This window comes from Phyllopteryx taeniolatus, chromosome 7, assembly GCF_024500385.1.
Source record: "Phyllopteryx taeniolatus isolate TA_2022b chromosome 7, UOR_Ptae_1.2, whole genome shotgun sequence".
Classification (NCBI taxonomy): Eukaryota; Metazoa; Chordata; class Actinopteri; order Syngnathiformes; family Syngnathidae; genus Phyllopteryx; species Phyllopteryx taeniolatus.
In genome coordinates this window covers 19,030,866-19,057,940 of record NC_084508.1, presented here as the reverse complement: position 1 = coordinate 19,057,940, position 27,075 = coordinate 19,030,866, and the positions used below count along the sequence as shown (strand labels likewise).

At 39.2% G+C, this 27,075-nt stretch overlaps 1 protein-coding gene across 12 annotated transcripts in view; it reads right to left on the bottom strand.

Moving 5' to 3' along the window:
- Positions 1-2,726: 2,726 nt before the first annotated feature.
- The window catches only part of ptprsa (protein tyrosine phosphatase receptor type Sa), a 295,610-nt gene continuing 271,261 nt past the window's right edge, over positions 2,727-27,075 (bottom strand). For all 12 annotated transcript variants that reach the window (XM_061778242.1, XM_061778230.1, XM_061778234.1 and 9 more), the window contains 9 exons: positions 25,532-25,651; positions 23,501-23,655; positions 20,250-20,535; positions 17,336-17,514; positions 16,014-16,140; positions 15,781-15,906; positions 10,999-11,153; positions 7,759-7,894; positions 2,727-6,447 (listed from right to left, as the gene is read on the bottom strand). In XM_061778242.1, the coding sequence (XP_061634226.1) occupies positions 6,379-6,447; positions 7,759-7,894; positions 10,999-11,153; positions 15,781-15,906; positions 16,014-16,140; positions 17,336-17,514; positions 20,250-20,535; positions 23,501-23,655; positions 25,532-25,651 (1,353 nt within the window). In that variant the 3' untranslated portion in view covers positions 2,727-6,378. The remainder of the gene's footprint in view (positions 6,448-7,758; positions 7,895-10,998; positions 11,154-15,780; positions 15,907-16,013; positions 16,141-17,335; positions 17,515-20,249; positions 20,536-23,500; positions 23,656-25,531; positions 25,652-27,075) is intronic.

The window sequence follows — 27,075 nt, the reverse complement described above, 5'->3', positions numbered from 1 at the left end:
GTACACCCTTATCAGCTGTTGTGCATGGCATTTATCCAGCTTGAAGAAGGGCTTAAGGAAACGCGAGCATGTTTGTCAAGAGGCTGGTCGGTAAATATAGGAGGCAGCTAATCAGGCAATCTAATAACACAAAAATTGCACCATCTGTTTGCTTCATCAGTTGTCCTGCATGCTCCTGCAGCAAATATTTCCAATGGAAGATGCAGTGTAATTATAACTGATGCACCAAGTCAGTGCTGCTTGCTCTTGCTGCACCACAGTAACGATATTTCATCAGATATCTGTGTATTTAATACACTCCACTCAAGAGAGGTAATCAAGATGAATATCATCATAACGGACAAGGTAAGATGATGGAAGTTTGAAAGGTTACAATAAAAGTTAGATCAATTACGTGACTAAAGTGATCCAAAAGTGATGGTTAAAGGCTCAGAAAAATCTTTGGGACATGCTAACATATCTGTTGACAAATCTACAATAAGTAAAACACAAGAATGGATGTCATTAGAGGACAACACGGAGGAAGCTACTAATTCCCCCAAAAACAGGTATGAAGTTTGCAAAAGAGCACATGGATTATCCACAACACTAATGGCAAACTATTCCGCGTAAAGACAAAACCAAGGTTGAGTTGTTTGGAAGGAAGACACAACGCTATGTGGAGAAAAAAAAAAGGCAAAACATGGAAACATAATACCACACGAGCAATTAAGAAAACTGTTAGACTATTGTTGACTTAAATGAAGATCACATCACATTTGATGACCAATTTCTTTCTTTTTTTTTTTTTTTTGCACCTGTATAATACAGTCTAACTACACTGAACAAAAATATAAACGCAACACTTTTGTTTTTATTCCCATTTTTTGTAAGCAATGTGTAATCGCAGGGAATCGTGTGTGACAGGCTTTTTTAAACAGTCCCCAGAATTTGAAAACACGGGTTTCAGTTCAAATTAGCGCAATGTAAACTCCTCTTTGAAATGTATATGAACAGCAAGGTCACTCCTTCTATTTTTTGCTGTATAGTGAAAACATGGCGGCACGGTGGGCGACTGGTTAGAGCCTCAGCCTCACAGTTCTGAGGACCGGGGTTCAATCCCCGGCCCCGCCTGTGTGGAGTTTGCATGTTCTCCCCGTGCCTGCGTGGGTTTTCTCCGGGCACTCCGGTTTCCTCCCACATCCCCAAAACATGCATTAATTGGATAATCTAAATTGCCCGTAGGTGTGACTGTGAGTGCGAATGGTCGTCTGTTTGTATGTGGCCTGCTGGCAACCAGTTCAGGGTGTACCCCGCCTCCTGCCCGATGTTAGCTGGGATAGGCTCCAGCACGCCCGCGACCCTAGTGAGGAGAAGCGGCTCAGAAAATGGATGGATGGATAGTGAAAACATTTGGGTATAATAGCAAAAGATGATTTTGAGACAAGCGATCAACATTTCAGCTTTTATTTCCAGGTATTTACATCTGCATTATAAACAATTTGATTGCAATAACTGCTCTTAGCCCATGAGCCATTAACATCACCAAATGTTTCCATTCTTTCTTTTATAATGCTTGTCCATCTTTCATCACAGCCTCTTTCAGTTCATTTGTTTGTTTTGGAGGCTACTTAAGGACACGAAGGACATTCCAATCAGTATGGTCTTTCTTTGAATTGGCTTCGCTGGTGCCATAATTGTGTTACATCATCAGTGAAAATGTGTGAGCCTTTCCCAAAAGAAGCCATGCAAGTGCAAGCCATCATGACATTACTTCCACTGTGTTTATCAGATGAGCTTATATGTTTGAGACAATGAGCAGAGCCTTTCTTTCTCCAAACTCGAGCTTCCCATTCCTTTGCTAAAGGTGAATCATTGGCTCATCACTCTATCAAATTTTGTCCCAGAATTTCTGAGCCTTGTCTCTCTACTACGAATTGTCGTCTCTCTACTTAAATTCAAAATCCATCCTGCTCTTCCAGTTCTTCTTGCTAATGTGTGGTTTACATTTTCTGGTATAGATTCTATAATTTTTTCATCAAACTCTGCAAACAGTAGCAAACATGATTCCAGTAGTTTCCCTTTGTCTACCCATTCGATGTCTGGTGCTTAGTACACCCACATTTTTTTTCTTATTCTGTACATTCCAATTGGTTGTACTGGCTATGGACAAAGTTTGTGCAACTGCTCAGATTGACTTTCCTTTTTCTCTCAGCCTCACAACTGCTTGTTTTTCATTCATTGACAGCGCTACAGTATTTATGTTGGTTACGCTTCTAATTATTATTAACGTAGTCTGCACAGACAAAACCCAAATTGGAAAGTGAGCGAAGAAATTTAGCACTATTTGTTTGAATATTCAACACAATGGGACACACCTGGGCTACAAAACACCTGTCAGTCACATGTTCCAATGCCTTTTCTCACGTGGAAAGCAGATGTTTTCAAACAAAATTAACTTGTTTATCTTATTCAGATGTAAATACCTGGAAATGAAAGGGTGATCCCATATTCATCTTTGATATCAAACTCAAATGTTTTCAGTCATAAGAAAAAATTTAGGAATTAAACTCACTGTTCCAATACTTTTAAACACGTGTGTAGTTTAATTTAGTGGCGTTCGTGATGTCATATGATTTTGATTTAGTTTTCTCCTTTTCGAAGTTTGTCGTCTCTTCCCAGATAGTTTTGGCAAGTCTGGTTAAAATAAATGTTCACATCATAATATAAAATCCAAGGGAAACTGCTTTTCAGACAACATTTCTTTAATACAAAGTCAACATATCTACATACACAGTGGCTTTAAAGCAATCATGTTTCAGTTAGATGTAACAGTTTGAAAATGACAGCACTTGGCCCTCTTATAAATGAAAACGAGCTTGAAGTTCTTGATCATTCAGTCTGTATGTAGTGAATAATGCTTGATTCTTTTGATAGTGTCTTTATTTTCTGTTCTTCCCACCCCAGATATTCTGTGACATAATGATTGTGGCAGGTGTTGAAACGGAGTCAGAAATGCTCTATTGCACAAGCTTCTGAAGACCTCCACAGTTATAGTTTTGGCATGGGTGCTCCCCATCAATTCCACAACATGGATTTTGGTCTTGATGAAACACGTCAAAGTTCCAGCTATTCTAACAGCGTGTTGGGAATGTGACTTTGCAGCAAGTTTTTGGTTGTCTCGCTTCTGCTGTCATTTGTTTCCCTCTGCTCCTGATTTATTTTTGCATCCCATTAAAAAAAGCAAAACAATGCTGCACATAGAATGTCTAAAAACACTTTTAGGAAAGTACTTGTCACATTGCAATCAAACTATATGTGGTTTATATTTATGCATCTGGCAACTGAACTATAACTGAGATTCATGGGGGAAATTGTGGAATGACAAGCACATCTGCCTTCTTTTGTGCCCTAATTGAGGTGTGTGACCAGGTGCTTCCAGTTTGGACTGTAAAAAGAAAATAAAATGTAAAAAAAGAACAACCGGTACCTGTTAAAGGCTAGGGAGCAGGATTGGAGAAAGTTCTTTCACAGAGAGGGAAATTAAACCAACATCAAGTTGGCAATAAGCAACTCCTTGAACTGTTCCAATGCATCGTTTAAGCTCTTGAGGGTCAAATGACTTACAAATACATATATTCTATGTATTTTTTTATTTACATGTAGATTGTTGCGTATATGTAACAAAAAATAATTACCACATTATGTTGGAAAGTAATAAGTAAGTACAAAAAGAACATACAAAGGACATACATGTTTTTAAAAACCAAGGGTCATAGCCTGTACATGATCATACCAAGAACAGTATGTCAAATTTGGCTAATTCAGATAACAACAAAAATATAATATACTTTTTCTATTTGTTAGATATTATGTGGACCGATCTCTCTTCAGCTGCAAAAAAAAAAAAAAAAAAAGAAAATACTAATGTGTACAAAATTAATGATAAAGCAGAATTCCATTTAAAATTAACCTGCAATGCATATCCTCATCGGCAGCAGAATGAGGATCCAAACGACGCAAAGTAAAGGTTTGTTGCCTTTGCAAGACACACAATGTTAGTGGGTTTAAATAATCAAAGCTAAAATGGAACATGAAAAAAGGAAGTCATCATATCTTCAAGCAATGGGCTGGTAGGGCAAGAAAAAAAAATTAGTGATTCATACTAAGATGGATATATTTTTATAGTCTGCATTTAAATATATACAGTGGGTATGGAAAGTATTCAGACCCCTTTAAATTGTTCCCTCTTTGCTATATTGCAGTCATTTGCTAAAATAATTTTAATTCATTTTTTTTCCTCATTAATGTACACACAACACCCCATATTGACAGAAAAAAAGGCAGAGGATCCCCAAATCATGGTGTGAAAAACTTGTTGCATCATTCCCAAAAAGACTCATGGCTGTCTTAGCTCAAAATGGTGCTTCTACTAAATACTGAGCAAGGGTCTGAATACTTATGGCTTTGTGATATTTCAGTTTTTATTTTTTTAATAAATCTGCAAAAATTTCAACAACTCTGTTTTTTTTCTGTCAATATGGGGTGCTGTCTGTACATTAATGAGGAAAAAAAAGAACTTAAATGATTTTAGCAAATGGCTGCAATATAACAAAGAGTGAAAAATTTAAGGGGGTCTGAATACTTTCCGTACCCACTGTATGAATGTGTGAGCGTGCAGTATATATGCATATATATGCACACATACACAGACATACTGAAGATTTCTACAGTGAAAAAATAGAATGTCTTTGAACATAATATGAACAAATAAGCACTTCTCTTTTTTGTTTTGTTTTTTAGAAAATGCGATTCAACATCTGTTAAAAAAAGAAAAGAAAAAGTTAACTATTTAATGCAAAATAAGTCATCATAATACAACACTGATGTTTTCATAATGTTACAATAACAATAAGGCTTTTTGGAAATACAAAAGGATTACACACAGTTCTGTCCACCGCTCTGGTTTTGTTTTGTTTTGTGCACATCTTTTGGAAACCTTTCCCAGAATCCAAAGAAGCGCATACCAAAGCATTGATGCGTCAAAATAAAAGCCCGCTGAGCTGATCTTCATGAAGCACATTTGAATTAGTGTGTCAAATCCAACCTGCAGTTTTTTTGGCGGAGGACTTTAAGTTCTTTTTCTTAAGGATGTGCAAGTTACTTGTACCGAAGATTTTCCTCGCAGCATTGAGAGCTAACAAGCTCTGTTTTGTTACCCACAGAGTAATAAGGGTTCAAAGTAAAGCGCTTTTTAATCCAACAAATGAGCGTACAGTGGATGTTAAAGGAAATGTTTCAAATACTCGGTTTTGTAATTGAAACAGGCTCAATGTGTTTGCGTCTTTTGAAATGAAACCTACTTTAAGAGTCACACGTACGTGAGATAAGCAGCATGTTTGGTTTGGAAAGAAAACTAAAAGAAAAAAACATTGAAATATCGATGATGAGGTTTCGTCACTGTAGACAAAGAAAGGCTTTGTGGCCCATCTTTGTCTGGTGTATCCATTTGTTCCAAGGTTTCTCACCAGATGTATGCCTTCTAACAGATTGCTAACCCAAAGCTGGTAAAAAAAAAAATAATACAAAAAAATAATAATAATTGGGGGTCACAGAGGACCAAGTCATTACTTCTTTTCCCAGGCACAGCTTTCCACAGCTCTCAAGTGACTCGCAGAAGAGGTTCAGATTGGTGGGAGAATCCATCTGAAGCTATTTGATGTTGCTTTCGTCCCGACAATTTCTCTTCTGATCATGTGATGTGAGATGTACTGTCACAGTGTCTCCAAACAAACTCATCATTAGCGTGTCTGTCTCTTTGCTGATCCGATAATGCTCTCACCGAGCTTTCGGTTGACAAGAGTTTGGGAGAGCGAACCACCCATTCCGCTAGTCATACGGGCAAACATGATTTGGTCATTTCTCTGAATATCACTCACAAAATATTATGGAGAGGGGAAAAATACTTCCTTTACATCCAGGAATATCAAAAATCATGAAAGAAAGTCACTCCATCTTAGCTACAGCCATCTGATTGATATTTTTGCCTTGCACTTCATCTGTTGTGTGACATTTCAGTGACTGTTTACAATGTCTGTATGGAAACACTTGAGGTAAGGTAAGAAGTCGGATACTTGGATCGCCCCCACAGCTTAAGCCAATGCTTCTGGTTTCCGCTCCTGATGACGGTCTTCTTTTCTTGACTGTGGAGTCTGAGCTAACTTGGCCCAATTGGAATTATTCAGGTTGGAGTGGTGTCAAAAATCTGGTATCTTGGTTTGATGTGTCAGAATGAAGAGTGGTGTCACTGCTGTGACACCAATGTTTCAAAATTCAAGTTTCTATGGCTCAGGGGACTGTTGAGGGGGTGACAGGACTCATCGGGGAAAGAGATGGCTTTTACGTTGCATAGTGATCAAAGCTTCCTAAGTACTCCAGAGCGGCGTGATAGCAGAACTGGTACTCATCCTGTAGAGGAACACCATACACAGAGGGAGAAAAAAAAAGCGATATCAGAAATATAATCTGTGCAGTACTTTGAGCCAAGCTTTGATCGCCATGTCATAAAAAGCTGCTGTTTTTAATCCTGATTATGTCAGGAAAGACATAATGCATTGCATAGTTGATGTTTTTTTAAAAGCAGGAACTTTGTAGAGGTCATTTGATAGCTAGTTCCACTCAACTTTAATTCAATTTAGTTGCCCTCAAACCAGGTTGAGGACATTCATGCACATTCTGTTCAGAGGCAGGTGGTCAGCAGGTCCCAGGTGGGCCGGCGCACTGTGAACCTGCCGCAACGCAGGCGGCGTTTGAAGCCAGTAAGTGCTGTCTAAAGATAGGTACCTGGTGTCAGGGCAGCGAGGCATCAAGGACCGCTTGAAACCAACTGGACTTCCTGTTTAATGAGATGCCGTCACACTGCCTCCGGAACGCTCGGTTTTATCCCCCGCTGATTCAGACGGCTGAATTTGAGGTGCTGGGTTGTTTAATTAGACTCCCCGCAGAGGGCTCAACCCTTTATACTGCATGTTACAATTCCATTCAATAATAATTTTTGTTTAGTTCAAACCGTCTGTTGAATATCCAATGGCTAACTAACTTGAAGCAAAAATGACATAGTAAGCAAAAATGAATTCCTTTCTTTAACGAAACATTGTCTGATCATTTCAGCTTGCGATGTACACATGTACAAGCACTGCTCACAACTTTAAACAGTAATGTTAGTGTTGATGTTATCACTATGTCAACAGGAGAGGCGTAAAGGATGGTATGCCAATATCATAGATCACTAATATAGGTCATACTTTGTTGCCATGGTAATAAAAGAAACACTATTCTCCTCATTACAAGCCAGTGAATGCTACGGGTACAATGCAACCCAAGCTGTCATCTTGATTACACGTAATGAGAGATTCACAGGAATTCAAGCAAATAATTGAATAAAAAAACTATATAGTGCAATACACTAAAGCATTGTGAGGCCATGTTAATTGCATATATTGTAATAGATTAGGAGTGGGCAATGTAATTACAAATGAAGGCGGACGTTCACGTTATCTTGACGCTAGTTTGGGTATGAAAGCTTTTCAGTGATTGCAACTTGAATAACATGCATGGCCAATTTCTTTTTGTTTGTTTGAAGTAATATGCTGATAAATGTTTGATCATTTTTGTTAAAGTTCTGAAGCACAACTATTAAACTATGTTGTAGTTATGCCTTCAAAGCTGGTAATGTATGTCTGCATTTATTTGGGTGTGTGTATGTGAGGGACATCTGACCTCAGTTTGGACCATTGCTGGTCTCTGTGTCCGGAGCATCTTCACTGTCTGGAAGATATCAACGACGCCTTCGTAACGCATTCGCTCCAGGACGATACTGAGGGTGATAAAGACGCCAGTCCTGCCCACACCAGCACTATGAAACAGAACATCAAAGTGAATTAATAAAGAGCAGAAATAACATGTATGTATATGAACATGGGCCAGCCACATTAGGACTTCTTGCAAATAGAAGAATCTTTTATCTTCTCTAAAATGTCTGTTGTGCAAGTAAACCTCTTCAGACTGGTGGCTGTCACAAAGGGCAACTAATTGGATACCCTCATTACCATCAATCAAGTAACAAGGTCACAGTACTGATAGCAAGCTTTCAACCAGTCAAATTGCCAGATAATCTTGAAATCTCTCCAGCTGCAGCTGCTGTCCAGAAATACAGTTTTGAGTCTTAACTGGAATCCGTAAATACTTCAAAGCTGCCTCTCTAAGCTGCTTTGCTGTGAAATGACTTCCACTTCACCAATGGAACAATAATTGATATGACAACAATTTTATTTGGGCTTCCTCCAAATTCTAAAGCTATTTTGTTGACTGGTCAACAAAACTGAAGTGCTTGTGGGTATATCTGTGTGTGTGTGTGTGTCACAGAACAAAACTCTTTAAGACCTAAGTGTTTTGGGACCACTAAAAAAAAAAAAAAGAAATCAAACATAGTTGTTCTTAGCTGACCCATCTATCCAGCCACACACTAACATCCTCCACAACTTTCATTCCTGCTGTATCTCTTAGGCCACCCAAAACCGCTTCCAGGGAGTCGATCACAGCTTTGTCACATAGACTCAAACTCCTCTCTCACCAGTGGCATCCACTCTTCAAATATGAAAGGGAGGACTAGCCGTGGCCGGCTGAGAGGATTTGGAGTCTCCCATTCACGGAACGTAATCAGGCAATTAATGACAAAACGCACAAAGGTCTATTAGATAGTGGCTGAGAAAAAAAGAGTGGAGGCAGGGGAGAAGTGGAGAGCTTGCTGGGATCGGAATAAAGGACAGCTGGAAGAATGAATGGATCGAAATTAAATGAAGGAGTAGAGCAGAGGATTAGGAACTCGAAATTGGGATGACAGATGAGAAAGGCGCCGAATAAGGGAAAATGACAAGGCCTTCAACCAATAGATGACAAAGCAAGGGGAAGGTGGCGGCTGCAAAGAAACCAATCTTGGTATCAAACGTTGAATGACACGTACTGTTTAATTCAACATCAAATGATAAGTTGGATCTGAAAAGCAGGTGGATAAAAAATAACTCCTTTATTTAAAATACTTGTAAAATATGAATTAATTGAGATTGTAGGGTATTTTTTGTCTTGTTTTACACAAAGAATGGTAGTGAAAGGAAGATGGCTCTCGTAACCAAACAGATTGGAAGAAATTGAAGGGAATTATTAGGAAATTACTTTTCACTCTACATAATTTTACAGTTGGAAGGGCCTTGTATAGAGTGCAGACCCTCTCTTTATAATGTTTAAAAAAGTAAAATGTCTCTCAAGATTGAATGATTTCTTCCTTGGCCCATGGTGTTGTGTAATTCTGCTCACGAAAGCAATGGATACAGCATTCAAAGCAAGAAGTACTAAATAAGGGCTCGCAGTAGTTTGATAGAAATGCATTTAGTCTAATAATAGTTTATTACAATACTTTCTAAGACTGTGCACTTAAAATGGTTATGTATTTCCTTAGAATTAAATTTACAAGACCTCCACAGACAAAGCTTTACAACTCTCAGAAGGCCATTTGATTGCTGGTGACATCAGCCTCCAAACATGGGGAAAGGTGATGTTATGTTTGATGATGTCATTGCGCCCGTGTGACACAAATGTGGAAAGAAAACAAGTGATAATGCCTCTTTTAGAAAAATAAAACATATTTATGTGACAGCAAGAAAATGAGTCATTTGCTAATGTGTTTGATCATCAACATACAGCTGTCCAAAACCAGCTCTCACAAGAATTTAAGTTGAAGATGGTGTTCCTTGAATTACATTTTAAGTAATATACATTTTTCATGTTCTGTACGTGAAATAACATGCAATTTCACTATATCCCTTATGAAAGTATTTTTGGGACCAAATTCAGAACCTTACCGTATATCCCACCATTGTTTTTGGAGTGCATCATTTTAAAAACATAGTCCTGGAATTCCATCCATCCATCCATTTTCTGAGCCGCTTCTCCTCACTAGGGTCGCGGGCGTGCTGGAGCCTGTCCCAGCTATCATCGGGCAGGAGGAGGGGTACACCCTGAACTGGTTGCCAGCCAATCGCAGGGCACATACAATCAAACAACCATTCGCACTCACATTCACACCTACGGGCAATTTAGAGTTGTCAATTAACCTACCATGCATGTTTTTGGGATGTGGGAGGAAACCGGAGTGCCCGGAGAAAACCCACGCAGGCACGGGGAGAACATGCAAACTCCCCACAGATGAGCCGGGGATTGAACCCCGGTCCTCAGAACTGTGAGGCTGACGCTCTAACCAGTCATCCACCGTGCCGCCATAGTCCTGGAATTAATGGAACAAATTGTTTAACTTTTTAAACAATTTTCTACTAAATTCTGGTTCAATCACGCTGCTATATTTCAGTGAATTTCTTTCTCCGTACGTTTTTTCCATGAAAAAAAGGTTGCCCATTTTCTAGTTACAAAAGCTAGACGATAGCTCCTGCTCAAGGCCCATCACTACATATGAAAAATTTGAGCTCTGGATCATGACCACAAGCAAATAAGTTTCTCCCCTAGTCCAGCATTCAAAGTTAATGATGTAGGTTACCTTGGAATCTACAGTACACCCTGGGTATTAGAATCCATCATGGATCATAAAAACAAAATGAATGGCTGTTTTATTTCATGTTCTTCCTCTTTGAAAATGCCAAGCTGCATCTGAGCCTTATCAATTATGAACGAGCTGGGCCTGTGGAGCTCCAGAGTATTGCCATGGCAAAAAAAAGAGGGAGTATAATACCTGGTGATGCTGTGAAGACTAAACCACAGGAGGTAGTAGGCTTGTTAATAACAGTGTTGGTTTAAAAAGTTTGTCATCAAATGCAATGTTTGTTCTCTACAAGAGAAGAGCTAGTTAAGAGCTTTAAATAAATGTTATTGTTTCATCAAGTGTGAATCTAGGGTTCAAGTGATTGCTTTTTTAAAAATGTGTTTCTATAACCAAGTTAAGACCGTTCCCACCTGCAGTGGACAGAGATTGGTCCATCCTGTCCAAACTGCTCCTTGGTTTTATGCACCTGGCCAATAAAATCAATGAAGCCCTCGCCAGATTTGGGAACGCCTTGCTCTGGCCAGTCAGTAAACTGGAACTGCCTTACTGTCCTGGATTGGCCATCCTGCAGAAACATGGAAGAAGTGAGCAGCCTAGAAAGAGTGCATACAACCTATCGAAAAACACGATAGTAAAAAACTAAATTAAAAAACACACACATAATATAAATAAACATAATTCCAGATGAGTTTCCAGTCCCTGCAAAGTGTTCACTGATGCGTGGTGCATAAAAACAGCTGCGAATTGCTCCAAACAGACAAGTACATCTGGCCTTAGCCATCACAAACATCTTGGGCTGTTTATTATTGAAATATAAATAGGTTATTGCGATAGCATGAGGCAATAATAAATTTTTAGAAGAACAGCAAAACATTCTGAGACGGAGTGACTGTGAAGATGTTCAAAATTGGTAGTTTTCTTGCCTGCGTATGAAGAAATCTGTGATGGTTCATAGGCAGACAAGTAGTACCTTGAGTTGGACATGAATGAGGTCCATAGTTGACAGAAGAAAACGACCCCATTAAAGGTCAAATGCTTAAATTCCTAAGTAATAGTACCTTCATCACTAATGGAATCATCCAGTAGTGAATCATTAAAATTTGTCAAACTGAAACACATTCTAGAGCAATTGAAAATGTTTAAAGTGTTGTCGAATGAATTTTATCCTAGTCTCCCCAATTGTCTCCATTTTCTCTCCTGCTGGTTTTGTGCACATGTAGTGTGAGATGACTCCCACTTGAAGCTAATCAATAGTGCATTGGCATGACACGCGTCTTGTCCCGGACAGCGTGTAGAATAAGATAATCCTGTGATGCGATCGATAGTGCTATTTGATAGATGAGTGTTGGGGGGGAAAGGGGTGGAGGTTTAAGAAGCAAGACTAGATTGCTAGTTTATCAGGATGTGGTATTGGATGATAAAAAAGAAAATAAAAACTGACATGTTGTCAAGCCCGCTGGACAAAAAAGTCTGTATGTAATTTGATGTGAGATTGAAACTTGCTAAGTGGCAAGACATTTAAATATTGATAAATCTGCTCACTGGTTCAATGCGTTGCTATCATAACAAAGTACTGTACCGTATTGTGAGAAGAAAATCTCTGGCTTTGTTCATGTCCTCACTATTTGCATTAAGTCTCTCACTTTACACTCATTATACAGTCACAGTAGAGGGTCCAACACTATTATCTTTAGTAAAATGTGATGAAAAACACATTATTTTGTCTCTGGTCTGTCGTGTTAGCAGAGGTTGCCTATTAGCACTTAAAAATTAACAGCTTAATTTTGAAAGCACTATTATCTATTCTGAGGACCCTTTAATTTTGTAAGGGTATCCAAAGACTATTAACATTTATAAAACTAATGTCCCTGCTTCTATCAACCACAATACTGCAAATGGTTAAGATGTAGATGTAGAAATATGCGAACAAATACGGTTAAAATTACTGATTACTCACTTGGAGCAGTGTTTGTGCATCAGAGGTACAGCACTTGAATGGTTCAATTCCTACCTGTCTCAGCGAACCTTTTGTATTAGCCTTGCTGACTCAGTGTCCTCCACTCCTCCCCTTTCACATGGGGTGCCACAGGGTTCCGTGCTTGGCCCTCTCTTATTTTCCCTTTTCAATTCTCAGGAAACATGGTATTTCTTTTCATTGCCATGCAGATGGCAGTCAGATCTATAGCCCCCTTAAAAAGTCAGATTCCTACTGTGCTTAGCCATTGCTAGAGTGCTTATATGATATTTAAATTTTCATGAAAAAAAAGACAGAGGTCATGGTCTTTGGTGGCACTTCTTTGACCCCCCTTGTTGATTTGGGTCCCTTAGCGCAATATTAAAAGTCCATCATTTACAACCTGGGTGTAAAAGTGGACACTGATCTTAAATTTGACACCCAAATTAAAGCTGTGGTTAAATCTAGCTTTCTCCAGTTAAGGGACCTAGCAAAAATCAAACCGTCCTTCAGAAACGTCACTTTGAAATAGTAATCCACGCCTTTGTGACCACTCGGCTGGATTACTGCAATGCACTATACTGTATATGGGGGTTAATGGGGCCTCCATTGCTCATCTCCAACTGGTTCAAAATGCTGCAGCTCGTCTTTAAACTGGCACAAGAAAGTATGAGCATATATAACCTATTTTAGCTCCACTCCACTGGCTGCCTGTTCGTTTTAGGATTCATTTTAAAATTCTTTTATTTGCTTTTATAGCCTTGAATGGCCTTGCCCCATTGTAACTCCATGAGCTGCTGCACCCGTACATTCCCAGCCACTCTCTCAGGTCAGCTGACCGGCTGCTCCTGCCAGAGCACAGAGCCAGGCTTAAACTTAAGAGGTGAACGAGCGTTTACTGTTGCAGCTCCAAAACTGTGGAATGTTTTGCCACTCCACATGAGACAAACCTCATATTTGTCTCATTTTAAATCCTCGCTTAAAACCTTAAAAAATATTTTAACACTGGCTTGTAATACCAGTTAGTGTGTCTGATGTGATGTATATGTGTTGTGTGGGCAGTGCATTTTATTTTATGTTGATTTTACCTAGTTCATTTTATGTATTTTTTATCTAATTTTGTTTTTTTTAATCCTTATTTTGTATTATTTGCTGTGTTTCTATTGCATTGTACAGCCCTTTGTGTTTGTTTAAATTGTGCTATATAAAGTGGATTGGATAGCATCATTATTTTTGTCTGAAATACACAGTACGTTTTGTTAGGTTACCATCAAATAAAACTAGTTTTATTATTTCTATGGAAATGATCATGGTAAATTGATATAACATCAAATCACAAACATTTATCTATAGCACTGTGGATTCGCTATTTATCATCCTTCCATTGACGTGTGTCTGCAGCTTACATGACTGATTGAGAACAATTGCACTGACCGATGACAAAAATTATATATAAATATAATATATATATTATATTATATTTTTATATATATAAATAATTGAATCCACAACATTCAATTTTTGTTTTTTTAATCTTAGCTGCTGGTGTTTTTCTACGCTGTTCATTTCACAATGTGCTCCTACACATTTAATACACTGATTCCATTATAGTAATCTCCATACACCAGCTGGTTTTGAACATGTCATGTTTGTCTTCTGGTTTTGAGACAGATAGCATGTTTCCTTTCTTTTTGCCCTTTGTCTTTTATCTGCAAAACATTACGCCTCAGTAGGAGGATTAAAAATAAAATGAGAGGGGCAAAGACAACAACACAATGAGCCATGTGCTCGGTGAAGACAGGAGGTTGAAAAAAAAAGGACATTTTAACACAGAACCTGAGGGCCCATGCCGCGTGTCAAATTGTGTGATTAAATACGTGACTGGGTCGCAAGATGCCAGTTTTGTGGCGTGATGCTACGCTATTACTTTGCAAAGGAATGTGTGCAAACATACTCTCATTTAATCAAACAAATATGTAAGCATACAGACAACACTATGTGGGGTTAATTCTAGTTTATTCCCACAAGCGCAGATGTTTTCGGAACCTAAATCAAACAACCTTCACACTCTCCTCTCACATATGCATCTACAATTGCAGCACTTCTCTACAATTCCCACAGACCCAATCCTCTTGAAAAAATATCTTCCACGATCTGTTTCAATTTCCCTCATGATGGTTTGTCGATAACATTGATGATTTTAATCTGTTATTTGCTCTTCTCTCATTATTCAAAACTCTGCGGGACTAAACAACAAAGTTGAACCATCATATTTTTATGATAGTGTTAAAATATTTTTTTATTACATAGATATTACTGTGCTTATTAACGTGTACTTGTGTGTGGCACTAAATATATGTCCTCTTGTAAATGGCGGAAATCCGCACTGAGTGAGGAAATTCTTTGTTCCACCTTCTGCAACGTTGGATCTTGGAATTTGTTGAGCTGACCTCATTTGCAAAGTTCAAGTAAGGCAAATTACGTATTTGTGTAATTATTAGTTCTTTTCCACACACGTTGTGGAGGGCAGGACCAAAGGGAAACTAATTAAATGTTGCTGCAGATTATATTTGTGCTTTTTATTTTTTTCATAAAAATTACCTCTTTCAAGGAGGGTCATGTTTGTTTTTCAGTAAAAAAATATATGTGTATTGATAACTGGAATGGAATCGAATAATTGGTACAATTTGGTGCTGTTAAATTTGGAGTCTATGCTTTAGTAGAATGTACAGTAGTTGTATTTGTTTCTCATTACCTTTTATTTTTAGATTGGAATATTATTTTTAGAAGCGTCAGCACTGTTTTCCTGAATAGTACAACAAATAAGGGTTGTGCATGGATATGAATAAAAAATAATTGAATGGTAGAATGTGTGTTGGCAGACCAGCTGATACTGCATTCATATACAATTACCATTATGTATCTGTGCATGATTATGTGTATACCGCATATGACAACGTATGTGTGAGGGATGTAAGATACATGATCTGTTACCAACAGGAAGACATTTAACTAACTAGCAGCCACACAGCTTGGGAAATCATTGCCTATGTCCGCCTAGTTGGAGACCAGAAGCAGTTTCACGCTGATGCTGCTGCAGTTTCAAATTGTCTCAGATAATTGAGCTGAAAATAAACCCAGCAAATCTATCCTTAATAATAGGACCCCTTTGCTGCTTACGGTTCCATAAAAAGTTGCTGCAAATGATAAAAGCTGGTGACACTGATCTTAATCTTACCCTGGCATCTGTGACCTTGAACTCTCGAAGGATGTACTGAGGCATGTTGTACTCAGCCATGGGGTCCACCACAAAGTACTGATACCTAGCAGAGCGCTCTGCTGGCCAATACTGGTGACACTTTTCCTGTATTAACAGATGATGATGTTTAAACGTGGCGTAACACATTCTAAATTGAATGTCTTGATCATATGAATGATACAACTGTTTTAGTGTGTGAGTTAATGTCATACCCTTCCCATCTCTCTCAGTTTGGTCAACATGACTACAATGGTGGAGTTGTTCTCCCAGAGCATTCTCCAGAAGTCCTCTGTAGTTTCTGCCAGAGGGCCCTGTGTTGCAATGTAGGCTTTCTGTTGCCTGTAGAAATACAGTTACATCATTTGACATTCTATTTTAAATAACATTTAGCTGTATATCGCTGGCGGCAGGCAGAATCCTCGCATCTCCAAAACCATCGGTTTTCAGGAAACCAACAAAACAGCATGTTTGTTGAGCCATTAAAACTGCATTGTCAAAGAGGGGTAGCCATTTTCAAATTTAGATTGCGCAATCATTTGTAAAAACAACAGACACACGTGGGGACTGACCAAAAGTACGTGTTTGTGAAAAAATAGATTGGCTCAACTTGGACATTCGGCCCAACACAGAGCTATACTGACTATTATAAATAAAAATACAGTAGACCTATTGTAGAAGAAACATATGGTAGAAATAATATGTTGTCGGATCAAACTGTGGCCTTTACAAAACCTGTGTGAGCTACAGGCATTTTAAGGAAAATCTGTGTACTTTGCGGTCACTTCTCGGGCACATTCTTCTTCTGTTTCCAAATTCCCTTTTGTTAAGGCTGGTTCTTCTTTCGGAAACATGACGAAAAGCCAAAGAAAAAGCTAACCACTTGCTTGAGCTCAGTTGTAGTGATTTAAGCTAAGGTCTTGCATGACAAAATCCATGACAGTGGTTCAAAGTCTTTGCAACTTTAAAATGTTGAATTATTACGACTTTGAAAGGCATTTTAGTTGAGAGGTTTTGCTGTTTAACCAGCCCATCTACAGATGATGCAAACTCTTTTGACAAAACTTTATGCAGGACCCATCACTGCTAAAACAATCAGTTTTCCGTTTGTGCCTTTCACGTTTGTTCCCATCCATTTTCTGAGCCACTTCTCCCCACAAGGGTCGCGGGGGTGCTGGAGCCTATCCCAGCTGTCATCGGGCAGGAGGCGGGGTACACCCTGAACTGGTTGCCAGCCAATCGCAGGGCACATACAAACAAACACCATTCACACTCACAGTCACACCTACGGGCAATTTTTAGAGTCTCCAATTAATGCATGTTTTTGGGATGTGGGAGGAAACCGGAGTGCCCGGAGAAACCCCACGCAGGCACAGGGAGAACATGCAAACTCCACACAGGCGGGGCCAGGGATTGAACCCGGGTCCTCAGAACTGTGAGGCTGACGCTCTAACCAGTCAGCCACCGTGCCGCCACGTTTGTTCCCAAACCGCAAAAATAAGCTGTACTGACAATAAACTTAACCACATCTTCCTACCTGTATCCATCAATAAAGCTAGAATTAATGTAGTCGGATCCTTCCAGGCCTCTGATTGGCTGCAGGCAGACACGCGTGGTCTCATAGGGCATGATGTTGACCAGGCGATTCTTGAACTTGTTGCAGGGTAGGTTGGCACTGATGAAACGTGACGTGTGGGCTTTGGAGTTGGCCAAACGCTGGTAGGACAAAAAAATAATAATAAGAGAGGAACACATTGTTAAATGAACAGAGGACGAAAACAGATAAAAAAGTGGGTAAAACAGGTAAAGAAAAAGGTATGACAGCAAGAAGGAGGAAGATAGAGTAAAGCGTGCTATTGATGGGAGGCAGGAAAGAACTGGCAGAGAAGACAGTACTTGGATGGAAGATTAAAGGAGAAGAGAGGACAGTGAGCATAGGCAGAGGACAGATAAAGATAAGATAATATTGATGAGATATTTGTATGCCACCCATGCATCTGACCACCAATCTGATGATGCTACAGTTTTAAGGGGGCACTGCTTATTAAGCGGAAAGTAATTCAATATTTTTATCCTCTCTCATAAATCACGGAGTTCTGGGGGGGGGGGGGGGGGGGGGGTTCAAAATCAGTTGTGGGGATCTATGCCAAAAACAAACCCACATAACCAAGCTTGTAGATAAAGAATGAAGGAAATGGCAAACTCCCCGAAAAGTGGGTCACTCTCTCCTTTGATAATGTTGCGATGTATGCAAAACGTTGCCTTGCAGAGGGATATTAAAACTAAGGATAAAAAATGATTCAGCAATTATCGATTTAAGGACTGTAAGAATTGTATCATCCATGTGGAATTCATTAAATTGAATCTTTCTATCAAAAGTGTTTGAACCTGCATTAGCGTCTGATAATAACGCTTGCTAATCTAACGAAAGCTGGGCTTGCCATTGGCTCAGCGGTACAATCCTGTATGTGGGGTGGGATGCGGGCTCGCACAATGCGTGAATCAAATGTGCCCCAAAAATAAGCCAATTTTACCATGTAAAGAAAGCAAGCTATAAAAATACTGTATGTATATAATTTTCAATCTTTGGAGTATTTTGACAAAAGCATGTCACAGCCGTGTTATTAGGATGGAAGAATATCCCAGACATTTCATGAAAACACTTGGAACTGTTCTTAATAGTGACAAAAAAAAGCATAACATCTCTCCTCCTCAGCTATGTGAGCAACTACACTACAAATGGCCCATACAAATGTCTTTAAATGTACGTATAATTCAAACCAACAAATGTTAACATACATTACCTTTTGCTTCTTATGCATTACTGAGAAGGAGACATTGTGCAATTTTTCCACAAAGTTCCCAAGTGTCTTAATGAAATGTTTGTATCCTAAAGGATCAAGCTGAAATCAACATGTTTTGGGTGAGTGGTTCTGCATCACACTAAGGAGTCAGAGAGGTGCCAGCCACACTAAAAATGATACCACAAAAGAATGTAAGATAAACGAGTTTCAAAACACTTGATGTGACCAACCCAGTCCACATAATGTTTTTCAAAAACTGTGTGTATGTGTCTGTGCTCTCCTGGCATTTCTAGGTGAACAGCGTTGATCTGTAAATTGCAGCATTTCTTCCCCAATTCCCTTTTAAGACGAACACCTAGTCACTTGTATTTCATTCAGTCCTTCCTCCCTCTGCCATCCCTTCATGTCCTGCTTCAGCCTTGCCTTTGATCAGGGTTCCATAAGGGACCTGGATGGGCTTGAGGTGGCCTGGCAGCACTACAGAGGCTCTCAGCTGTACCACCAGACACTACAATGGGCACATAAATCAAATCCAATGCTGGCAAAACTTGCCATGCAAGAGAGCAGGAAAGCATCCAGGTTATCTATAAACCGACACACACTTTCTATTCAGCATTATGCATCGCATGCCACCCAACAAGAATTAGTGTGGTGGTGGTGGTGTTGTGTCAGAAACTAGGGATAACTTTTTGGCAGCATCTTCGTTTGAGTTTCCTCCTTAACACTAGGTTAAATGTAGTTGTCCCTTTGTCCCTTTGTTCATCATCCATAGCTATCACCCTCAATAATGTACCAGAGTCATTGTTTTATTTACTGCCATCTGAGCGATGATATTGCTCCAACTCCCTCCATTTGCTTAAAATAGATCAAAAAGTTCTACAAGCCTTTACATTTTCCAACAGCTGGTAACGAGGAGGATTTCCATGCAGCTTGCCCACCTTGTTGGTGTGTAGATGCATAATAACAATCCCTTTCTTATTGTTCCATCTATGGTAATGTTTGATTGGGTCCACCACGACCAGCAAGTAAACAATCCTGGCAAAACCACTTTTATTTTTCAATTGCAATTGAAGTCTCTTAATCTTAACTACGAGATGGCCATAAACTTAAAGTTTTACACATTTTAGCAGTTAGAATTGGATAAATTCAATTTTTCTGAAATGTACTCGTTTACTCATACGGCATCTTCATAACTTCCTGCAATAATGTTGCATTGATGGTTAAGTACTAATGTGGACAGTTTAGAGGATTATAACATAAAAAGGTATACTGTACTAGCAACACAAAATAAAGGGCACTGTGACTGTGCCATCAAATTATGGATTTTAATGCGTTCTGATGATAAACTGCAATTATGGTTTTACCAATCCAATTTAAAGTGAATATAAAGTACTGTATGTATTTCGCCAAAATGTCTTTGCTTGTGTCTACAGATACATTTTCTTTTAATTAATGTTTTAATACTTTTTTCATGCTTAATTTAAACAGTTTTTGATGACTTATCTCCCAAAAACATTTTGACATAATTAATTGGATCTAACTTATTCTCATGCATCCTGTTTTTATATGAAGCATATGTAGCACTCTATTATTACTTTTTCCATTCAAGGATAAATAACATGAATGCTTCACATCACATTCTCGTACCTTGAATTCAAGCTCCATGCCAGTAACGTGCTCGCCAGTTTCCACCTGGGCCAGCTTCTGAATGTAGGAGTAGAGGCTACGAGCTGCCACCTCAGTGTTGCCACAGGCCACCGCCTCTAGCAATGCATCATGAATGAAGCTGTACTGGTCCTCTGTCTGCACCATGTAGTTCCGCTGTGAGCGCATCAGTGTCACGTGGCCGTAAATGTCAACAGTTTTCTCGTGCTTGATTCTCTCGAGCATGGCGTCGATGACAATGAAACAACCTGTCCGACCAACACCAGCACTATAGAGAAGAGGAAAAACAAATTGAATTGAATTGATTTTTTCTACATAATGTCACATATCTACAATACAGCATTTTTTATATACCCCTGACGCTACAACAACACCAAGTGACAATGTAAACAATGTGTGTAAAATTGAGAGAGGGGAAATGAGATCCAATCTAAGAGCAGAAAACAATTTTGATTTACACAGTGTGTGGAACTGCTTAAATGATTATTTACAGTTCCTATTGTATTTCCTTCATCACGGCAGAATTTCGGACACAGCTATTGTACTGGATTTAATGATAGAGTACAGGGGCACCTATTGCGTCCTATGAGTCTATACTGACAGTGACGAAAAAATGCATTAAAACAGTAATGTAGACTGTACATGGAGAGAGTAACACTTCACTGTCATTTCAGTTTTATAGTGTAAGACTTGGGACTGATTGGGTTCTTCTTATCTTGACAAAAAAGACATCTTTAAATAAGCCTTTTTGAGAACTATAATTTGTGAAAGGCAAAAAAAAAAAAGAGGAAGAAACATGAAAAATGGGATCGGATTAGGGTGAGTCTTTTTGAGGCGTAAGGAAACAAGAGAGACGGAGAGAATGGGAGCAGAATAAAAGTGTTGCTTTGAAGGGAAAGATGATGCGATCACTGGAGAGAGAAAAGATCTGCGTCTGTTAAGAAAGAGTGAGAATGGGTTATTAAATGTATAATACTCCATAAAGGAGGAGGAGGTATCTCATTTTGTTGAATGAGAAATGTTTAATATGCTGTTACTAATAATGGCGACATTTTACTATATGTTGATAGCAGTCTTTAACTGCTCAAATGAATTGACAGTAAATGTATTGTCTCAGTCCAATAAAAAGGATGGAAAGCACTCGTATATTCTTGTTTTGTCTTTTCATCCGCAAAAACAAACACAAATGATTTTCCTTTGTGTTTCCGATAAAGACGTTTGAATGTTTGTCATGGGACATTTGTATTATGATTTTATTATATTACACTATTACACTATTTTTAATCATGACTTACTGTATTGGGAATTTACTTTTTATTGTTTCTAAGCAAATAGTTGGGTCTCTGAGGTACTTGCCCACCTATCAAGTGTGAAATAAATGTGTCCATGCACTACAAACAGTACAGTGGAACCTCGGTTGTTGTGTCCTCCAATTTGCGTTGAATTTGGTTTTCGCCGATTTAATTGATGGATATTTTGTCCAGGATTTCGATGATTCACTTGGTTTTCGTTGGAAACAAACAATTTTTTACTGGGAATTGCCTGCCCACATAATGCATCCAGTACGCATGCATAACATTGCCGACTCTTATTGAGTGAGTATCATGCCGTGTGAGCATTCAAGCGTCTGTAGAGGTTTTGGAATCTTTGGCGACTGCCAACTACAGGAGTCCACCATGGGGACAAAGAAACTCCGAAGTGCAAACCCTTCAAAGAATAAGATGCGAAACACTTTCGAGTTAAAAAAAGAAATTGTTTCAAAGTATGAAAATGGCATAAGGATCGCCGATCTTGCCAGGATGTACGGACAGCCTGCCTCGATGGTAAAAAAAAATCCTGGCAAAAAAATAAAAAATGAAATCAAGGAAGTTGACTTTGCAAAAGGGGTAAATGTGTCTGACAAAACAAAGATCCCAAGCAGTTGTCGATATGGAGAAGCTATTACTGGTGTGGATAATCCCAGAATAGTTAGCAGGAGAGCTCGTTTCAGAGGCAATCATTTGTGAAAAGGCAAGGTTATTGGATGTGGGTCTCGTGAAGACAATGGCTGGAACGAGTGCTTCTGTGAGTGAATTTAAGGCCAGCAGAGTTTGGCTTGACAATTTTAAGAAGCAAACTGGCAAACTGCTTTCCTCAGTTATGAAGGACATTTATGCAAAGTGGTGTGAAGTGCAACATTTTGTAGAGAAATATCACCCCAACAAAGCAGTTGCAAGCCGTGTCTGCAACTCCATGCCTTGTATAGGCAAATCTTATAGATGCCAGAAACCTACCTCTCTGGACAGATTTTTTTGTGCACAGGGGTCGAGTGACACTCAAGCTAGACCTAGTGTCAAAAAAAGAAAAAAGGAAGTCCCCCGACTTACTTTAAAAACAAACTCCTAACATACGCCAACAAGTGTCTCCAAAAAGACTCATGTTAATTTATGTATCGGCTCAGAAAATGGATGGATGGATGATTTCCTATGGGAAATGTTGCTTGGTTTTATGGGAAATGTTGCTTGGTTTTAGTGTGCTGCGGTTTTAGTCATAAATTTAGGAACAGATTAATTACGAAAACCAGGGTTCCTCTGCAAATGAAAACTCTTTCATTGTCTGTAAGCTAAGACACTCGCTTTTTCCACACGGAGGGCTCTGCTCCTACAAGTAGAAGCAAGCAGCCGGCCGCCGTGAACCCTCGCCGCCAAGTGAGGCAGAAGAGGAGAGAGCACACGATATCCAGCTGGTTGTCAAACTAACGAAAGCCTAACTCGGCATTGGCCCAACAGTATATGGGGAGGGATGAGGGCTTGCACTTGCATGAGACGGCAGGTGCCTAAAACTGCATAGTTTTTGTAAGAAAGAAAAAAAGGGTGGAAAATGTGAAATCTTTCCCTGGGTATTTTGTCAAAAGTATGCCACACACACTTGGGAAATGTTTTAAATTGTGAAAAAATGCACAAAATGTCTGTTTTAAGTAACTGTTCAGCTAGTAGCAGAAAGACAAAGTAAAAAAAAAAAAGAAACATTGGCACAAATGTTCAACCTTCTTATTGTGGAAAAAAAGTGATACAAGCAAGAACTTACAAGCCATACTGATTCATGTGATTCTACAGTCTACATTTAACATGAACAATGAATGCTAGGGGGAAAAAAAGAAAAAAAGAAAATAAATATATATATTTAATATTCAAGATATCTAAGGAAAAAACACCCCAGTACATTGAATTACAACAAGGGTTGCAGCTGCTGACCTGCAGTGGGCGATGATGGGTCCAGCATCAGGTGGGTTGCAGGTCTTGACCCTACGTAAGAAGGCCAAGAAGGGGGTCGGGTATTCTGGCACACCATGGTCTGGCCACGCTGTGAACTGGAACTGGCGAACCTCGCGTTTCTCACTGGATCCATTCTAAATAGAACAAAGAGAGTTGCGTTCAATAGGGGAGGCTACTTTCCCCCCCACCTTATTAAGAATCATGTCCAGTACTTGTACAAACCTGACTTGACACTAAAATACTCCTACAATGTTCATTTCAACAATTTAGTTCTATCAACAGTGAGTTTCATTATTGATCTTCATTCAAGGATTTACCGGTAGCTTCTTTAAATTTCTTTAAATGACATGGACTATTGGTTAACAGATTATCAACTTTTTTTTCTTTCTTACAGCTACTATAAAAAGGTGAGTGTTTTATTGATTTTGGTAAGACAGACTCTTTTAACAACACATGGAAAAAAAGAACCAAAGAAAGATTCTTCGCAAAGTAGGAGAGAAGAGAAATCCCTTCATCGTTCTGTCCTCCCCTCTGATGGAGATACTGTTTGCATTTCAATGCTGCCTTTCTGCTTTCCTGACAGAAGTTTTTCCCCTTGCTGAATAAATTAATAAATGAGTGTGATAATTAAAAGCAAACTGGCCTAGTTCTTCTTTTTTATGGGTTTTTCTTTGGACACTACCTGATTTTGACAAGCCATCGCTTGCTACTTGTGAGGAGTCATTTTTACATGCCTGCTGGAATCACATACTATGGCTCTCGACCACAGCCACTGCTTTGAAGATGTGGGGTTTGTGCGTCTGCCGGCACCCTCTATTACCTAAACACACAAATTCTGCATAATTGTTTTTTTCCCCTTGCCAAGCTATGGGATGAAATGAGCTCAGGTTCTCTGCTATACGTCCTTGCACAGATCCTATTAAAGCAAGGTCACTCTGTGTGATAATGTGTGCGTGACAGTGCAAGTTGCGCTTGTGATGTCTTCTTTAATTAAACTTAAATTTGAGCTCTCTTTGTGCCTTTTCAAGTTCATTTTAGTAGAAACTGTGAGAAGGTTAAAATATTCACGAGATTTTGTGTGGTATTCTTTACAGCTTTTTTTCAGTCCACTCTGCGCAGTTTCACTTTGAGCTTGTATACTCAAAAAATGTACAGTAGTCAACATTTTACTTCCAATTGAATTTTATTACTCAAACAAAACCAAAAAAATCTTCAGGTCAGCCTTAATAAAATACAATTTCATGGAAACAGTCAGGAATGTATTAAACCTACAATACACTTCCCTACACTCTTGTGGATGCACAAGACTCAACCGCAACAAATGTAATGCAGCAAATGCAGTCTGATTACAAATCTAAATGTGAGCAATAAAGACAAATGCCTGACACATTGGATGTTGTAAGGTGAGTTAAAGTAATCTTGAGAAGCTCCCAGGAATCAAGCCTAGTTTCCAACCATGGTTATATGTATGACCAAATTGTTTATATTGTGAATGTTTTCATTTCCTTTGTGTTACAACTTTTGTCTCTGTGTGTGTGCTTGAACAATCTGTCAATGATGTATACTGAGTTTCTATTTTCCTCACTTTACCTAAGTGCTCCAATTTGGCACACACACAATAACAGATGATGCATTGAGCTGAGTGCGGGTTGAAAAACTGAAGGCTAATGCATGTATGCGGTACACAATCTTATTCACAGATGAGTATGACTGTAGTAGTAGTATGACTGAATCAACAAAGCATTCTAACAAGGTTTATTAATTATCTCACTGTTTTCTTGAGAGACGCTGAATGAGATGATTGCTGTTTTTGGTTATCTAATGCATTTTGATCATAAACATAACAGCTGTATTCACTGGCTTAGACGCACTTGGGATTTTTGTGCATGTCCTTGGTGTTTCATTACATTACTGCTTTAACAAAGGGAATGTTATGTAATGTATATGTAATCTGTAAATATCAGCTTTGTGCTTTTAAATGTGTTAAATAAATAGAAAAAAATTATTCACCTTGTGCAAGGAGAAGGTGCGCACACAGAAAGTGGCCAATTCTATGGTGTCCAACAGGGTCACTTGGGTCATACCATACGTTTCTGTACCACGACTGGGCCAGTACTGGTCACATTTTATCTGTGAAAAAGAAAAGAGATGAGAAAAAAATGGTAAATAGATGTGTAAAAAATGGCACTGTGTAAAAGATATCTCCAATCAATAAAAGCTAAAAAAGGAGGAATAGTAACAACATGGTGAATGTCAGAGAAATACATGGGAGCTGATAGAAGCATGCCGCTCATCCCAGAACACCATTTGGATTAAAACAGCAATGAGAGCTGATAGAAACACCAGGGGCCTCATGTACAAAAGGTGGGTACACACAAAAACGTTCTTTTTCACTGCAAAGTTCAGATGTATCAAGAGTGAAATGACCATGGAAATGTGCGGTGCCTCACGCCAACTTCATGGCTGGCGTACGCACGTTTCTGCAGCTGTTGGTGTTTTGGCAACACTTAGAGGTGATGCTGGGAAACTGTTATAATAAATCTGCACATCAGAGACACATGAACAATTAGCACTGATGAACAATTCATGTCCGACAACATTTGATTCCAACAATGTAAAAGAACCAAGGAGTCAGAATTCACTTGATGACCAGTGTATTTAATGAATCACTGATATTTGTGAGGACGCCTATAAATTGATCAAGGCGTTCATTTATGCCGCCTATTGCCCTTACAATCTCGTACTCCAGCACAGCACGGGTGAGGACACTGCCAGTCGGGCGGGCAGCTGCAGCCGGCTGTTGGAGTATAATTGCGTCGGAGACGCTGGGGATGCCGGAGGAGACGCAAAGGAACGGGGGACGAAACCTCCATGTATGTGACACCAGTGATGCCAGCACGGAAAAAAATAATCATTTAAATTGAATTTGAACATTTACATCGGTTGCATATGATTAAAATCTGTTAAAATGACTCTTTTTTTCAGTGAGGGACACTGGAGGAATCCTCCGTGTCTGTGACACTAGAGAGGGGACATTGGACAAATGCCCCGAACATGTGGCACGTGCCTGCGACTGCGTGTCCTCACCTGTGTATTAAAATAATAAATTGAGTAATCAACAGGAGTCACCGTTATTGATATCCTCTTTGATATGCTGATGTGCTTCTATTTTAATTCAAAATTTTGCCTGTTTTGGCCACACTTTGGCGGTGGGCAGCTGTCCTCCGCTTCACATCCACCTTAATGTCTGACCACTTCTTATTTAGTTCAGCGTGTGTGCGCTGTTCTGACTCCACAGCATTGACACCCGCAGGCACGCTGTCCCATTCACTCTCCTTTCGCTTGTTGTTAACGCCGGAGGACAGCGTGCCAAAAGAGGATTTTCTTGCCCACCTCCACTTCACTGAGTAACTTCACATTCAGATTTTTTTTTTCTTCATTACCTTGCTCATTTCCTTTTTTCTGATTACTATAGCTTAAAGCATCGAAACATGTAAAGTGTATCTCCCTGCTCAACTATATTTCTTTTATGCAACATCTGCTCAAACACTTGG